We start from the raw sequence: 19,005 nt of genomic DNA on the forward strand, positions 1-19,005 counted from the left end.
TATATTCATGGTTTTGGTTATAATCTTAAAAATACTTTTCGTTGTAAGATCCTGTCCAAGCGACGGTTATTTATAGCCGATAATTCCTGTCATATGCATTAGTAAAAAGCAGTTTATATTTTGACATTTACCCCTCGAACTATATTTTACGTCGCTATGAAACTATAAAATTAAACATATAAACGTGCGCTTTTTCCATTTCCAACCGAACTGAGCCAGGTATAGAGGTAGTTTAACATGTATTAATTAATAATCCTGTTATATCATTTTTTTTCTATTCACGAATCAAGCTCTGGAATGATCAAGGATGTAGATAAAACTGGTAATTGAAGGCCGCGATCGAATTGAATTATAACAAACACTACACTTAATCAAACTAAAATAGTGGTAGTTCTAAAAAAAACGGCTTCTTGAAAAAGTCATTTGAAAAGTGGACTTTCATATTTTTATTGAATATCTTTAGACAGTAACCTATATTACAAATGTGTATTCCTCCACAAAACATTCCAGTAAAATGTTTTAAACTATATACACACTCTACATATAAGAGGCAATAAATATTTATTATAAGAATGTTTTGTGTTCAAATTTACCTAGTGTTAACAAAATTAATTCATTTAAAATGTGAAGCAAATGGATAATGTATTAAACACATTAATACTACACCTATGTACAATAAATAATGGTCTTGTTAGCTTGAAAAGGAAATATAGTATTTACGAATATAGAAAATTTAGTTTCAATATACAGCTTAAAAATTGATATCACACACAAAAACATTTAAAAAACCTACTTAAATAATTCCATATTTGAATCACAATATTCTAAATCACACTAGAACAGAAAGTAAAAGTTGTTTTTAGCAAACAATAATACACTATCCAAACATCTGCAATCAAGATGTTTTATTGTAATAAAACGTGTTGAATGGAAAATTCATTTAATTATTTTACTATAAAGTGATGTTTATTCAAAATATCATGGAACAAACTCGAGGACGTTTTATAACACAAAAAAGTTTAAATATAAAGTTACATGTCTTGAAACACTGTAGTGAAATGTAAGGAGAAAATATCGGCCAACAAAGTTTTTCAGTCTTGCGAATGAAATTTATTTAATATTATAAAACTATCAACTAAACTTAACTATATATATTCTTCAAAGTCGTCTTCGAAGTTTTTCCTCTTAATCGGTCTTTTTACAGGTAGGGGTTTCTCTAATCCATATAAATGTTCCCTGTGATGCATTTCACTTGCATGAGACTGGAATATTATAAAATTTTAGTTCTTATATGCTATTAATTCTATGTATTAATTATAATTTATGATTTTTAATATCTTATATATTCATAATTTTTAATGAAATAGGAAGAGGGCCTAATAAATTTTCCTATATCAGTAAACTAGTTTTTTGTCGGGTAGCAGATTTATTAGTTTCATTTGATTATACATCTTGTGCTACAAATAGATACACATGTATTTGCTGCAGGCAGCACTCGTCATAAGAATGGTATATATGTTATATAACAATCCCAACAAGAAAACTAATCACCTAGTTTTAATCAATAATTCGCAACTACTCAGATGACAAAATGTCCCTTAAATTATCCCAAGTTGTCAGCAACATTTAATAACAATAAAATTGGTTGCCATGTATACAGTTTTTAAACTTATGTTAACTGATTGTCATATATTAAAACTTACTTATAAGTATATAGTAATATAAATCTAAATCTGCTTATAACTTACCAATTTCACTAATACCGATTTGGGAATATGCTCAGTCAAGCCATAAATACTGTCTCTACGAAGTTCTAATTGACTCATATCTTCAAACAATACCTAAAATAAATACAAGATATTTTTCTCTAATATAATAATTATAACAAATACATACTGTGAAAATTTCAATGTCTAACATGTCGACACATTGGGCTCCATATACTAAACCATCACTCCATCGAATATTGAGCTTATCCCCTTCTTTTGGTACAGCATCACTATCCCAGCCTACAAGGCTTTCCATGGTGATATCTTTGGAGAAGCTTTTATCACAGAAGAAAAATACACAAAGTTTATTGTCCCTTCTTACACTGATAACTTTTCCTTCATAATAACGACAATTTTTGTGTTTGGCCCATACTTTATCCCCTACAGTTATTTTAATTCTTCCATGTTTTGCCTGAAATATATATATTTACATATAATCATTAGAGTGGGATTTGTTAACTTACATTTTGCTTTTTCCCCTTTGGTCGACCTCTTGTAATTATTTTAATTTTTCCTTTATGAATACGCCCGTCTATACTTTTTTTACCTAAAGACAACGAATTTACATTGCATAGTGTATAACCAGCCTTAAGACTCTCCTGTATATTTTGTGAAAAATGTTGAAAAATATCTTCAATTTCCACTGATACATTCATTGGTGTTAAATTTTCTCTATGGTGTTCTAAAGTATCGTCGAGACTTTGGTTTGGTACTGGTGGTACACGCTGTTTTGTATTATTAACTACTTGATGTTTATGATATTTTAGTAAATCCGTAATCATGTTCAACTTATATTGTTTCTTTGTTGACTGCTCTTTATTTCCACTTTTCATTAGTCTTAATATTTCAGATTTGCTACTTATGCCTTTCTTACTTCTTGAAAAGAGCTGAGACATTTTCTCCTTCAAACTACTGCTCAAAGTCGATTTCACACATTTTTGCTTTTTTATTGAAATAATTTTCTTTGGTTGATCTGGTTCCATAACTTCCATCATTTTGTTTTTTTGAAAGGCATCAAAATCACTTGCAAGAATTGGTTTTGAATAGTTCAGATGTAGACCTTGCAGTGTATGTTGTTTCCTATTACAAATTTTCTTAGTTTTAGATTTATAAGGTGGATTGTTTTCCTTTGTACTGAAATCATTTTTAGTTAATTTTTCTAAATTTAAAGAATTTGAATTAGCAGTTTCTATTTTACTCAGTATATCAAATGTTTGACAACTGATAAAATCCATTTCACTTAAACATATGTTTTCTACAACTACTTTTTGATCAGTATCATGATTTATGTCGACAACTTCTTCATGATGCATAGTTATATCATCTTCATTTGGAATTACGTCAGTATTTACTATGGGCATATATTTTGTATTCTCATGACTATTAACTTTTACATATGGCTCTATGATATTTACATCATTTTCCTGCTTCATAGTATAGGAATGTTCTAGTTTTAAATTTTCAGTTTCTTTAACAAGGTCACGAGACTGAATTGGTTTATGTGTCATAGGATAAAATCGGTCAGCGTTGGAGTAAATCATCCTCTGACAAGAATTAACACTGTACCAATTTTGATTATTCCATATGGTGTTTGGCTTTCTTTGATTCGGATTTGGATTTAAAGTTACACCAGCTGGTAAGACTAGCTTTTGTAGAACAGGTACTTGTTGTGAGTTTAATGTATTCAAATAAACATTTACACCACTATTGCTTGGAAGAACATTTGGAGAAGCATGATTAACCACAACTACATTCTGAGGATTATTAATAACACTAATTATCTGATTAGTTACTAAATTACTAATAGGCGACTGAATTTCTAGCTGAGGCATATGTTCTTCGGTTTCAGCAGGTTCTTCAGCTTGTAGAGTTAATTGAGGCATTGTTTTTAATTCTATGTATTGTTTAGATGATCCTGTATGAGAACTTTCTACTTGTGGCACAACCATTTTGTGGCTTGCAGGTGAATAAAATGATTCATCAGATTTTTCTTCAGTTGTATCAAATTGCTCATTGAAAATAGTATAATCGGAACAGCTTGATGCTGTTTTTATATTTTCCATTGTTACTGTAGCACAGTTATTGCTATTTTGAATATTAGGTTCCATTAAACTTGTAACAGTAGAAGGTCCTGGCTGACTGATCAAACTTGATTGATTGATTATCATATTTTTTGAAAGTACATCAGAATGTTGAGACACTGTATTAATTATATTCAATTTACTTTTAAATTCGGTTAACTTTAAATTACGTTTTTTGTCGATATCTCGTTTGGCTTTAGCAGAATCTTGCAGAAAATTTAAAAATTCGTTTTCAAAACCTTTTGGCGATAGAAAATTACCACCTGCAGGTCGAACAAAATGTTCATTGGGTGGTTCAATTTGTGCCTCCCTTAGTTGTAATGTATCATTACTGGTTATGGTATTCACCAGTTCTTTCTTCACAACAGGTTTTCGATACATCTTTAAAGTTTCAGACAAAGTTTTCGGAACTGATATAATAGATTTACTTTCCAATTGTTGTCTTTCATATTCTTCATCAGCCAGTCTAATAATATTTTCCACTTGCTCTTTAGCTCGTTCATTTTCTTGTTTTATTTGTTCCAAGTCATCCTCTGCTGGTTTACTTTCATTTCCAGAAAAAGAACTATCAACTGGTTCCAAACCTGTTAAAACAGAAGACATTATAATAGAAGAAAAAAACATATCTAAAAATAACTTCTGATCTTTCTTATGAATTCTTTAATACATTCAAATCTACACCATAAAATGCAGTGTAAAAATTGCTACTCACCATCTTTCTTCTTCTTTTTCTTTTCCTTATCTTTCGCATCTCTTTCTTTATGTTTAACTTTCTTTTTATGCAACAAATCTGCTTCACGCGCAACAAGAGATTTAACTAATTCCTCTGTATCTGAAGTATGACGCTCTTCTTTTAAAGACACTATTTTACCACAATGTTTTTTGGGGTTCAAATCTTTGTAGTCTCTTGAACCGCATTCATCATCAGACTAAAAAAATATGTTAGTCAAAATATTATCATAAAAACTGCACTTTTTAATTACATCACTATCTTTTTTCTTGCTTTTCCTGCCTCTTCTTTTCTTTTGAATGTACCTCTTATTTTTCCTTACATTATAGCCAGCATCACATATTTCTGCATCTTCAGCTTCTGGATTGATAATAATTACACAAATAATTATTAATTGAATCCAATTATTTTATCAACTTACCTATTTCACCAGCTTTTAACCAAATATCTTCCAGTACCTCCAATTGCTGTTCATCAGGTTGAATTTCATCTCCAAAGGGTAAGTTATCTTCTTCTATTAACTGTAGTTGAAGATCTGCTGGGAATTCATCAAAACTGAAGAGGAAGACATTTATTAACTTATAAATAAAAATGGAAAAAATGTTTATATTTAACATTACAATATTATAATAAACTATTTAATTGAATTTATAATTTACTTGTGATAGCGAGCCATCATTCTTCCTTTTTTCTTCTTAAAAGGTCCTTCTACATAACTTTGTGGTAGGCTAGTGTTATTCTTATTACATAAAATGTCTTGTGGTAATGGTAGTGGTGCTGCTACTTTACGGTCAGGTTCTTCAGGATGAGGTCCAATATCTTCCCCTCTAAGCCACTTTTCATACCTAAAATTTATCCCATAATAATTTTGTATAACAAATAAGAAAAAATAAACTATACCTGTCTGGTTGAAATCTCTTAACAAATGTATCCATAGATATTTTAACCATATCTTTACTACATGTACAATGGGTTGCCCTTTTTCCATATTCCACCCATCTTTCATAAGCAAAATTTGTGGATTCTGCACAATTAAAACCATGATTAAATCCTGCATGATAACCATATGGAAAAGTAATCATTATTTCACCAGCTTCTTGAGTTATCTAAAAACATAAAATGATCATATAAAAATTAACTTTGTTTGAAAATGCATGCTTACTTTGTTATATGGTATTGAATACTGCTTAAGAATTTGAGGTGAAATTAATGTCATCTTGTGTCTAAGAAAGGCTTGGCAGGTTTTATAAGATGAAGGAAAAAATCCATTAGCTAATCTTTCCAACCTCCTGCCATGCTCTGGAGGGATTGCATACCTAAAAATGTGTAAATATTTCATTAATAAAAGCATGAACACTAAAATAAACAGCAAAACTAACCATGTTTTTGGTGCACCAAAATGAAGAAAGTTTATTGAATATAAGTCCATATCTTCAGTATGCCATGCAAATGTAGTTTTCCACATCCCAAAGTATAAATAAGCTGTATTTACACCTTCAATGGATATTCCATAATCTTCATTAACATAGTCTAAAATTGTCCCCAATCTATTGATATTCCATTCCTAAATAGTCATATATAATGAAAAATAGAACCACATAATTCAAATTTAATTATTACGTCAACATCATTATCAGTCAAACTTCCAGAGACATCAGCACCATAAATAGGAGCTACATATGTAATATTCTTCCAATATTTCCTTTCTAGATCTTCATAATCAAAATGCCTTGGTGTAACATATCTGTCTGAATTCGCTAGGTCACGGTACTGTTTCACGGTCATTGCTTTCTTCTACAATATAATATTAAATTTGATATTCATTAATTAAAGATATTATAAATTCTTACCTGAATATTAATCTGTTGATACAAGCCCTGTTTTCCAGTCACAACTTGGCAAATTGGTGCTGGTATTACAACATTTAAATCATCAACATTATACCCCCCTTTTCTAGGGACCCATTCAGGAGGTGGAATTACCTTATATAAAATGTTTATTGTAGAAAAGTATTATGTTATCACTAAAAAAAACTTACTTTTGCTAGTCCAGCTTTATGAGCCCCTTTTTCTTCCATATATTTTATATAAGTTCCAAAATCTTTGAATTCTTCCCAGGTGGGTCGAAATACCATTATTCTACGATGAAATCAGTACATTAAATTTAAAAAACTGCAATGTTTATGTATCTTACTTTGGGCATCTTTGTTGGTTGTCCGACATCCTGAATTTGTATGTTACGTACAATGGAACTTTAAAAACTAGTATTCGATCAGAAATACAAATATAATTCGTATTTGCAGAAAGAAATTGTCTTAAAAAAGCATTTTGTTGATGTTCATCAATTTCTTTACGCCGCCATTACTGACACACAAAAATTCACGTAGGCAAAATAAACAAAATATTTTTCAATTAGTCAAAAATACCGGTTGAACAAGTACAATTTAAAAAGCACTATTTCATCGCACCATGATGAAATAAATATCGTAAATGAAAAATTGATTTAATCATATTTACACTGAATTTCAAACACCTCCACAATCCACTTCTGAATTACAGCAAACATGCGCAAAACAAAATGGTGTTGATATATGTGATGTATTGAATGTTGCATAAAAAACAAACATCTATTTAGTGCCATCTATTATTGCCATCGAAAAAATATAGATGTATGGAAAAATAATAATATAATAGATAGAAAAACAATATCGATATTTTTGACATCGATAATCCCAATTTTTGTCAAGAGATTATAAAAAATATTGAAAATATTTTAAACAAACCTTTAAAATTGGTACATAACCTTACAAATAAAATAAAAATATTACTACTTTTGACAATATTTAAAGAATATCGATAATTTTTTGGGTCTACATTAATATTTTAATTTTTTATTAAAAATAAGGATATATTTTTTGTAAAAGATCGATATTTTTCCTAGTTGCTGCAAAAAATGTCGATATTTTTCCTCGGATATATATCGATATTAAAATAATGACACATCGAAATAACAATATTTTTGTCTGTGGTCGATACCCTTTCCATTTATGGCCATCATCAATCAACTATATTTTAGCACTACTATAATATATTTCGATATACCTGTCCTTTATATATTTCAAAACTTTTGTTTTCACATTACAGGGTTTTAATAAATATGAAACTGCTTATATCCAAATAGTTACACATATTTAAATAATTAATCTGTCAAGAAAGGTTCAGAATTGGGCAGTCAGACATACATGAAATTTAGTAAATGCTATGTTGTATTTAGACTAGTGTGTGTTTCATATATAGAATATATTTCATAGAAATTAATGGAGTTACTAGGGCAATTTTCAGATAATGTAAAATATAATTACTGTCTACTAGGGTTGGTTAGTAGGTTACTTAAATATATCTTATATCTAAAATGTTTGCGTAAGATGCGTTACAAATAAATAAATTCCAATAAAACGAAATACGTCCAAATAAAGCTATTGTGTTAGATTCTGACCGACGCGCGCCAAGCCCAACTTATAAATCTCTTACAGTAGATAATAAACTTATATTTTTTATATTTTAATGTCTCCTTTTTACCAACGAGGGTTTATCTGGATTGGACCTACAGTTTAACGTGGACTCCACAACACCACGGTCCCCAGCATTAAGCCTACCGACTGGCGAGTGACTTAGAAATCATTTCAGAAGACATGCGGTCTTACCCAGCCTGGTTACTGGCGTGACTGGCATCATTTTCACTGTCGGATTTTGCACTCTTGCCTAGGATAACCACAAATATTAAACAATCACAAACATAAATTTACGACCATGCCCCGGCAGGATTCGAAGCCACGACTATTGCAATACTAGGAGTACCGTCCTGCCGCCTTTACCACTGCGTCAACCAAACCGTAAACGTTTCTGTTGTACGTAAATCAACTACGGAAGCGTAACTTTTAAAACACAGGTTTGGCAACTTTGTACCCCAAAATGCCTACAGGCAATTTTGAACGGAAAACATATCCTTACATTTTACATTTGAGCTGATATTAAAATGGAAAGCGAGTGTATAAAAAAATTATTGAACGAAGTTATTTAATTTTAACCAGTGCTATTTCAGATCTTGTGTTACTTTCGGTTATTCCCGTATTTTTAGAGCTATTAAAGAGTTATGGAAAGTTTGGATAAAAACGACTAAGAATATTATGATCATGTAAAATTATATTTTACATCTGTGGTAAAGAGAAAAAATTAATGTGTCCGCTTTATCGGAAGGTATATACACCTTTAACAAAATTCGAGAATAACATAAATCCTCTATCCCCTTTGTTTATAAAATATTTAGAATTTCGAAATCAGTTGATGTTTGGAGAACAGAGAACAGCTAAGAAAAATACTTGAATTGTTCTTGCCTAAGGACTGATAGTAATTGATATGTTTCTGGAGACATAGTATATCATTGTACTAGGGGTATTTCTGAAGATAAATAAGATTTTTTCTGTAAATTTTAGTGTTGTTAATTTCTGGTTCATTCCAGATTTTTTTAGTAAATGCATTTCTTAACAAAGTACTAAACGAAAATTGTAGTTAATAAATACATTAATTTGTCATCAAACGTTAAAATGAATGTTGCAAATATTACATATTAACAATTATAAAATAGGTTGGTAATTTCCCATTTTAATTCCCGATTTGTTGCTAAGTTGTCAGCTCCCAAGTGAGATTAATTTTTAAATTATTTCGTTTACTCAATTATGAGAGAAACATTATTAACTTTATTATTATTTTAACTACTACCAACTAAATTCAGTGCCAAGCAACAAATTATATTTGCTTTGTTCGTAATTTAATTTTGTGTATATATCACAAAGTCATATTATTATTTTTGTATTGTTTAGGCTCGACTATGACATCAAATTGATCAGTCGGTAGTAGTTAATATAATATTGTATATAGATAAATAGGTTAGGTAGGTACTAAGCTAAATTGTGTGTATATAGTGGAGTATAAAATACGTGTAGTGGATAGGTTAAATAAGTTTTTTGTTCATTAATATTTACTTAGCATAACGATTATGTACATATCTTATTGTAAAACTATTTTTTGTGTTAAAAACCTAAATTTGATTATTTTTTACCTTTTATTTATTTTTTGAAGTCGGTTAATTTTTTTTGTTTAGTATTTGATATTTACTCAATAAATTACGCAATTATTTTATTAAGTATTACAACGGATAGCCCAAGTAAATTCAGCACGTATGAGGAAAAATAGGAATAAAGAAACAATGATTGAAAATAAGGAATATTTCAGGCTTTGAGCTCCGCTATCTAGTCTGGGTGATTTGACAAATGTTTCAATCAAACTAGAACAAAAAAAGTTGCTTCCCCGATGGCAATCGAATCTGTGACCTCCGCGTGTGAGCTTAACGTTCTAACCATTACGCCATAGAAACAGTTACCTACGGTGTTTCTACGACTTCTCATATCATATGGTTTCTTCTTAAAAACCAAACTGAATAGCTTTTACACTGAACTACTTTCGATTTTTCGTCACATCAATTCTGCAATAATATTATACATAAATATCTGATTATTATAGATAAAAATATGTGAAAACATTGTACGTGCCTTTGAAATTTGAGGTTTTCCCTCGATTTCCCCCTTCCCCCCATTTGATCCTGACTTGGTTCGAATGGGACCATCTCGGAAGTGCACTCTTTCGAATAAAAAAATAATTTTGAAAATCGGTCCATAACGAAGGAACATAGAACCTCCACCTTTTTTGAAGTCGGTTAAAAACAGACAACTGCTCATTTAAATATTATTACGGTTGCTTGTTAAGTTATGCTTTGTGCACAATTTGGAAATAAACCAAGTTAAAAAAAAGTTCCTGGCTTTGTTAAGCAACATCGATCATACTGCCGAGCTTCAATAACTTCAATATCATTATTTTCATCGCTATACAAAATATTTGCCCTGCAAGCACTACGCGTACTCACGTTTCTTTCCAATTTATTTTTCTTATGATATTTTATAACATTGCCAAGAACTGGTTTTGAAGTTACAGAGAATAACGTAGATACGGATTGGGCGGTGAGTGCCACCTCACCTGTTAAAAATTTCCTCAGTTGGCCGCTGGCGAGTGTCGAGATAAAAAAATGTTTATTATTAGGTTTAAAAAAAAACGAAATGGTCCGGTATCGGAAGCACTTGCCTAAAATAGTTTTCCAAAGCATCTTGCTGGAAAGGCCGTAGCATGACAAATTTGGTCATTGACAATTTAGAACATAATAATAGATTAATCCCCTTAAAGTAAAAATTGTATTTGCAATAGATGACACTGAAATTAATCGCTATATTTTAGTGCAAATTATTTAATTGACTGCATTACAACAAGTGCTTCTCCCCAAAAAGATTTTTCCAGGTGGTGGTTTACGTATAGATGAATTGATACTCTCAAACGATTTATCGAAAACAGTTTAAATTCTGCAGTATAGAGAATGTCATCATTTACAAGGATGTCTGGATGCTCTGAAATAAATGATAGGAATAATTAGAGAGGTATACTGGTCAGGTTAGCAAGACATTAATTTCACCTGATTTAACATCATGATGACCTGACAACTAAAAAAACTTATCCTATTCTAAAAATGTCATCATTAAAACTTCACTGCAGCACTACAATTTGTCTATTTTTCCCCTAAAAACCTGATTGCCAGTAGCAATCGTTAGTCTGCAGACCCTGTGCGTTAGGGTATAATCGCGTACTGATGGCCGATCAATTTTTTTGCCATATGGTCGTTATATGCTACGCAGCATCCAAGAGAAGTAGATCGTTGGGGTTAAACTTCTGATAATAATAGTTCTCTACTGTTTCATAATTTTTGTTCATTATTGGATGTTGCGTGTTTACTAGTTGGTATTAGATTGAATATTAATCATATTTGAAGAAGGAAAGAAGGACATTTTTAAATTAACTACTTTTTTAATTGATTTCTAATTAAAAAGTATGACAATTTTATTAGAATATTTGAGGTTAACCTTCTGTTTATATCAATTATGAACTAATTTAGTTATAAAAATAACTTATTGATACTGACTAAAATGGTAGAATTAAATATATTAAATGTATAATTATATCAAATCAAAACAGCGAATTTCAATGTTATGGCAAAAGTAACATCCTAATTTGATCTTATTTAAATATGTTTTTGATTTAGATATTGACATGGGGACCAATAAATTTGTCAAATTGTAAGCATTTTTTATTACTTTTATTACTTTTATTACTCTTCGTGAGTCCACAATCTGCCCTATTGGCAATAAGTATTTCTTCTGTTTATATTATATATACATGGCATGTAGAAAATCACTTCAATAAGCAATCTTCTGTATAAAATGTTATCTTAATTAATTAGACTTATTCTAATGCTTATTCTAAACTCTACATATGTCCAGTAATCAGATCAGGTGGTGTTAAACGTTTTAGTCTACGCACTTCACTATCACGTCGCATATTTAACTGATTAGCGAGTACATTGGGATGCACTGATACTCTTTCGAAGTACTTCACACAAACACGTTGGATTACACTCGTTATAGGTTCTAGAGGAATATCGCGTTGTATCACTTTATTTGAAATATAGTACGAAGCATCAACAATGGCACGCTACACCTTATTTTGGAACCGTTGAATGATGGATCTATTAGATTTGCTAGCGGTACCCCATAGTTGAATTCCATATGTCCAAATGGGCTTGAGTATAGACTCATACAGCAATACCTTGTTATCTAATGATAACTTGGATTTGCGCCCAATGAGCCAATACATTTGATATAATTTTAGTCCTAGTTGTTTCCGTTTAGAGAGTATGTGCTTCTTCCAGGTTAGGCGTCGATCTAAATGCGTACCAAGATATTTAACATGCTCTGCTTGGGGGAGTTGACGATGATTGATATTTACTGGTGGATATGTTCTTCTACGCAGGGTAAACGTTATATGCGTGGATTTTGATTCATTGGCTTTAATGCGCCATGTCTTCAACCATAATTGTATTTGATCCAGGTGGGTTTGTAGGTTTATTGATGCTGTGACTGGATCTTCATGGGATGCTAAGATTGCTGTATCGTCTGCATATGTTGCCACAGTAGTTATTTTTGTGGTGGGCAGATCAGCCGTATACAGAAGATACAGTACTGGACCCAGTACACTACCTTGCGGAACTCCTGAATATATGGGATTTAATTCGGTATGTTCATCGCCTTGATTTACAATAAAATGTCTGTCAGTGAGATACGATTTTAATAGCTGATAGTCCGGATGAGGGAGAAGTTTCTTTAGTTTAACCTGCAAGCCCGTATGCCATACTTTGTCAAAAGCCTAAGATATGTCTAGGAAAGCAGCCGAACAATATCTTTTGGCATTTAGGTCAGCGTTTATTTGGTTTACAAGTCTATGCACTTGTTCTATAGTCCCATGCTTATTGCGAAAGCCAAACTGATGTTCTGGAATAATTTTTCTTTTTTCTATTATATAGTTTAGTTTTTTTATGTATAATTTCTCGAAAACTTTCGAGATTATTGGTAATAAACTTATAGGTCGGTAGGAGGTCACATCTTCTGGTATTTTTCCTGGTTTAAGTATCATTAATATTTTAGATACTTTCCAGATACTAGGGAAATAATGAATTCGTAGCATAGCATTAAATATATATGTTAATAGTTTTATAGCCTTTTCTGATAGTTCTTTTAAAATTTTGCCAGTAATTAAGTCATAACCAGGAGCTTTTTTAATATTAATCTCTCTCATTATTGTATGTTTAACTTTTTTGACCGTTAATTTCTCGTGCGGTAAATCCATTTGAAATGGCGAATCTAGAAAGCTAGTAATTTTATTTTCGTCATCTTTATGTAGCTGAGACTGGAAAGGTTTAAAAACATTTTTTAAGTGTTTTGAGAAAATGTCGGCCTTCTCTTTATTGCTTCTCGCCCAATTATTTTCGCTTGTTTTAATAGGTGGGTTATGCTGCTGGGATCTCCTAAGCTTTTTTGTTGCTTTCCACAACGAATAGTCTGTAGTCTCAGTTCATGTCAAGTTTTCTAGGTATTCTTGAATGCCTTGGTTTTGTTCAATTTGAATTAGATCTCTCAGCTCTTTTATGGCCCTATTAAATTTTCTTTTATTCTCTTCAGTCCTTTGCTGTTGCCAATTTCGTCGTAACTTTCTTTTTTCTGCTATCTTTTTCTGTATTGTACATGATATATGTGTATTTTTTCTTGGAAATGTTTCACTGTTGGGAGTCGCGGAATATGCTGCCTCCTGTATATTTTTTGTAAGATTTATTGCTGCTATTTCTATATCCATTTCAGTTTGTAACGGTAAGTTTAGAGAGATATTTTGGTCTAAGTTTTCTCTAAATGTGGGCCAGTTAGTTCTATTATTGCACAGAGAAGGGGGTTTATCTTTGATGGTAATTTTTGAAGAAATTGTTACTATTATTGGTGAATGATCAGAAGACAGGTTGAAACATGATTCTGCCTGACACTTTTTTGGATCAATATTTTTTGTAATACAGAAATCTATTGTATCTGGTTTTTTATTTCTGTCTGAAGGCCAATATGTTGGTTCACCAGTAGAGATATGTTGTAAGTTATCTTTCCTTATGGCTTTGAGCAGTTCTCTACCTTTTGAGGTTATTATTCTTGAACCCCACATTAAATGTTTTGCATTATAATCTCCTCCTGCTATAAATCTATTACCTAGCGTACTGAAGAATTCTTGAAATTGTTCTGCCTTGTTGTTATGTTTGGGTGGGCAATAAATCGCAGAAATTGTTAATGGTCCATGGGCTTCCTCTATGGTTATACTGGTGGCTTGCAGGTAGTCTTTGCGGAATTTTTCTTTTTCGAAATGCTTTATATCATCTCGAATTATTATGGCTGTACCTCCATGTGCTTTATCATCAGGGTGATTTGTATGATAAATCTTATATTTAGGAACTTTCAGATAATTCTTGTCCGTAAAGTGTGTTTCGGAAACCATCATAATGTCAATATTTTGTTCATTTACGAACATTTTTAGTTCCCTGGTGTGTTGTTGGAGCCCATTGGCAATCCAGACGGCGATTTTGTAGCTATTGGTTTCAGGCATTAGGCAAGTTTGCTTACGACGGTTGTGAGTAGACCAAGCATCGTACTCATTTGATCCATTAGTTTGGCCATCATATTTTCTAATCTTGAGATGTTGCTAGTTTCAGTAGGTTGAGATATTGTCTCTCGTTTTTGTGCTGAACCATTTTCAACTATTTGGGCATAAGTTATGTCTGGTTGACTTGTTCTGGTGGGTAGTGGTAGATTGGTAGTAGTGGATTGTTTTTGTTGATGCCTTTTTTCCCTTAAGGCAGGATAGAGTTTCTGCTGTAGTTGCTTGTGAACTGCGCAACCCTTGTAGTTCGCTGGATGATTTCCGTTACAGTTAACACATTTCACTTTTTCATCGCGAACTTTACGAGTACAATCTCCTGTCTTATGTTCTCCTGCACATTTTACGCATCTATATGATTTGCGACAGTAAGTCTTTGTGTGCCCGTGCGCTTGACATCTTGTGCATTGTGGTATAATTCTTTTTATATGTGGTGGTTCACATTTAATAATATTATTTTCCAATTTGGTGATTTCATACACCGCCTGATTATTTCCATTAGGTTTTATTTCTATATAAAACATAGGCAGAGGTTTTTTTGTCGTGTGATGTCGTATATTGTGAATATTTACGACCTCGTGGCCTTTTTCAGCTAGTGCTACCTTGATGGTGTTAAAGTCCGTCCCGTGATGTAATCCTTTTAATACGAATTTAAATGTTCTCTCGGATTTTGGCCTGAATATATGGTATTTGGTGTTTCTTTCATCTAATTCTTTTATAAGAACTTTAAAGTGATCCGCTTCGAACAATTGGATTTTAATTGTTTCATAGCTCACTGTTTTAATTGTGTAGTTCGTAGTAATAGTTTTCAATAAGTCATGGATGTTTTTTATTATTCCTACCTTATAGACTGTTATTGGTGGTGGTTTGGGAACAACTTTTTCAGGGCTTGGTTGTATGTTCTCTTCAATTTCTTCCGACAGGTTGCTAAAACTGTTTTTTGTCTCTATCGGTTTCTGCAACCAATAGTCACTGATTCTTGTTTGTTTCCTCGCGATTTCTTCTTCTGGACTTCTCAATCGTTTTTTGTTAATGACTGTAGTCCATTCTGATGGTGGAGTTTGCGTTATTGCTGTTTGTTCTAATCTTATATCAAAGTGTGCAGGTGATTTGGTTGAATCGCTATGGTTTGCCATTTTTTAATATTTTAATATTTTATTTAATTTACTTCCAGATTATAAAAAAAATAAAATAAATACATTGTTTATTTCACGCACTTCATTTTTCACTTACGTTATTTTAGCACTAGTTTTTTACTATAAATACTATAAATGAATTTCAAAAGGACTGTTGTAAAATAAGATGAAATAATTTTAAACACTAATAAAAATGAGATGCAGTCCTTTTGTCTGGTCACGTAAACACCTATTCTCTACACTTTAGGTCCACTCAAATTGTAAACATGAATGGAAGGGTATTAAAGTAGTATGCATGTTGACGTGATTATTAGTTTAAATAAATAATGATATATACACTTTTTATAGTTCACAAGGGTAGAATTACAAAAGTAAATGAATAACAAGGATAAAAACACATATTGAATTGTAAAATTTTATTGGGACTTAACGAATATTCATGGAAAGTTTTATAGTAACCTGCAAGAAATTATGGAAATGAAAAAGTTTTTTTCAATTTGCTTGTTACACTGACTCTAGGAATATTTTTAGTTGTATCTAATCTATAAAAATAATTAATTTATTACTCAAGACATCACTGTATAAAACATGAACTCATTACCTATTTTATTTTAAATAGAAAGGCTCTTAGTTCTACTGTTCTACCTTTAGAGTAGTAGTGTTAGATCATTAGGGCGTCGTTAACAATTAAGATTATGTGTTTATGAAACGATTTGTCAACTGTTGTCAGCACATTTATCCTTAGAGCATTATTCTCTACCACTCTAATATTCTGCAAAATCCTATCAACATATAGACCTGCTGTCAATTGATATTTGTGTTTATTCTCTTCGGTGTCCATTTTTGTAACAAATCTCATATTTATGCCCCGCTGTGTCTCAGTATCTTCAAGGGATATAGCACCTAAATAGATATTATTACTAAAACAAATAATGATTAAAATATACTTCTAATTGTTACCAGTCAATGCAATTTGATGCAAACTGACTACCTCTAGCTGGTGGCTGACGGTTTGAAAACAAATTGTTATGGATTTTGTTATTAAAAATATGCTCTCACTCACTCGCAGACAGCGTCAAAAATTTCGATCTTCCAGCAATTATTTCCGATTGCCAGTTACGATTTTACCCGAACGCACAGGGTCTACAGTTTAATGAATATTATTGCCAGTAAGCTTGGCACAACCTTGAAATGAGCTCCTTTCATCGACCATATAAAATTGTTCAATACGGTCCTACTTAGCCACTCTAACTTTGCCATCTTTTATGAAATGTAAATCTTTACTTAAGAGATGAGGTCCATCGAAAAGTGGTACTATTTCGTGTTCATTAACTAAAATGAATCTGATATTTCGAATAATGCTATATAATATTTACTGTTGAAGGTATTTCCCTTCTCAAGATAGTCGATAAATATTACACCACTCACATCCCAAAAACCGAGGCCATAACCTTTCCAACCGATTGTCGTGCTTTCGGGCGCTTTGGACGAGGTTCACCAGTTGCTCTCTACTCAGATGACGATCGTTTTAATTCCGGAGTGAAGTGATGGATCCATGTTTAATCTATTGTAACATATCGACGTAAAAATTCCGGTATGTTAGGTTTAAATATTTCCAAACATTGCTCAGAATCATCAACATATTTTATCTTTTGGTCAATAGTAGCTTTGGGAACTATCGACTGAAAAGAGTCGAAACAGTCGATAGTCGCAAAACAGTCGAAACAGTCGATAGTCAAAAAATTAGCGACTAAAAATAGTAATTACTATTTTTATGTTCGGTGCAGTTTCATTTTCAATGCACGGTTCGACTGTTTTTTTTTTTTCAATTCGTAATGTCAGACAAAGATGTACGAATCCTTTCCTGTATAAATTGTGAGAGAGGAAAGGACGGAGATAATTGCTTGGGGTATTTAATTTTATATTGGGTTATATTTTCCAACGATAGCATAAGCGAGACGGAGACGTATAAATTCCTTCACGAGCTAATTTTAAAAATGAAAAGGAAAAAAAATAATTACTGAATATTATTATTATAATAATACATAACATGCAATTTGTAATTTAATTTTAAACGAAGTAGAATTACTTTTATATTTGCATGTTCTGTGGATCTGTAAAAATAAAGGGAAATTTTCTATAGAATGGAATAATACCTGACAAATGTTTTATTGTATTTCAATATGTTAATTGCTATTTTTAAATAATATATTATAATAAACATAGACAATACAATAGAACTTAAACAAAACCTAAAAACTAAAGATGTACGATAACCATAAATACTACATAAAAAGTAAAAATATACCTAATAATAAAAAAAAACTAATCCATGACATAATTAAAAATGATCTCAATGAAATTATATAAATGCTTTATTTATTGTTGAACGGAAATATGTTTTAACAAAAATCGAGAGAATAATGGAAATATTACCTATTATTGCCATAAAACAGTCAAAATATTTTACTACTTATCATTCCCAATTTTAATCTTTTTACCATATTACTTTAACATTCTTGAAAAATATCGTACCAAAATGCTATAATATTAATATATAATATATATTGAGATTTACAAGCAAACTACCAATATAATCATGAAACTACATATATTACATATAAATCTATGTAAGCATAAATTGGGTACATTTTTGTCAAGGTCGCTGGTAGGACGACCGAGCCAGAACGTAAAAAATCAGTCGAATAAAACTAGTAGAACCAAAAATAGTAACTAAAAGTAAGGCTGAAACATTCGATAGTAAATAGTAATAAAATCAGTCGGACCGAAAATAGCGACTGAAAACGGTCGGCTGAAACAGTCACTGGTAAAAAGTAGTAAAATCAGTCGAACCAAAAATAGCGACTGAAACAGTCGTTAGTAAAAAGTAGTCAATTACTAACCAGTCCAGAACCGAACCAGATAGTTCCCGACACTAGTTAATAATAAGCAAATGCGGCACCCATTTTGAACAGAGCTTTTTTTTGTTTTTTTTTTGTTCTGGCCTAAAAACCAGGCGATGGAATGCATGACGCATACCTGGTCGCGGAGACTTGCCCTGGAGTGACAAGTTGGACCGGGTTATGTGGGACTGCCTCTGGACTTATC

At 31.5% G+C, this 19,005-nt stretch overlaps 1 protein-coding gene and 1 long non-coding RNA gene across 2 annotated transcripts; both read right to left on the bottom strand.

Annotated features, from left to right (window-relative positions):
• Positions 1 to 407: 407 nt before the first annotated feature.
• Positions 408 to 7,175, bottom strand: LOC143192562 (uncharacterized). The gene is made up of 15 exons (XM_076397975.1): positions 6,774 to 7,175; positions 6,619 to 6,718; positions 6,431 to 6,562; positions 6,201 to 6,374; positions 5,960 to 6,144; positions 5,743 to 5,896; positions 5,481 to 5,686; positions 5,240 to 5,425; positions 5,002 to 5,135; positions 4,834 to 4,940; positions 4,563 to 4,779; positions 2,234 to 4,434; positions 1,897 to 2,181; positions 1,749 to 1,841; positions 408 to 1,262 (listed from the first exon to the last, which is right to left on the bottom strand). Exons 1-15 carry the CDS (start codon positions 6,800 to 6,802, stop codon positions 1,146 to 1,148), a joined length of 4,320 nt encoding a protein of 1,439 aa, XP_076254090.1. The 5' UTR covers positions 6,803 to 7,175; the 3' UTR covers positions 408 to 1,145.
• Positions 7,176 to 16,558: 9,383 nt separating this feature from the next.
• LOC143193656 (uncharacterized) lies at positions 16,559 to 16,912 on the bottom strand. The gene is made up of 2 exons (XR_013005073.1): positions 16,858 to 16,912; positions 16,559 to 16,800 (listed from the first exon to the last, which is right to left on the bottom strand). It is a non-coding gene; the product is annotated as an uncharacterized LOC143193656 (long non-coding RNA).
• Between the last annotated feature and the right edge of the window lie 2,093 nt (positions 16,913 to 19,005).

The sequence above is a fragment of the Rhynchophorus ferrugineus genome, unplaced genomic scaffold (genome assembly GCF_030347505.1).
Source record: "Rhynchophorus ferrugineus isolate W39M unplaced genomic scaffold, kcgeb_rfMv2 rfM3, whole genome shotgun sequence".
Taxonomy (NCBI): domain Eukaryota; kingdom Metazoa; phylum Arthropoda; class Insecta; order Coleoptera; family Curculionidae; genus Rhynchophorus; species Rhynchophorus ferrugineus.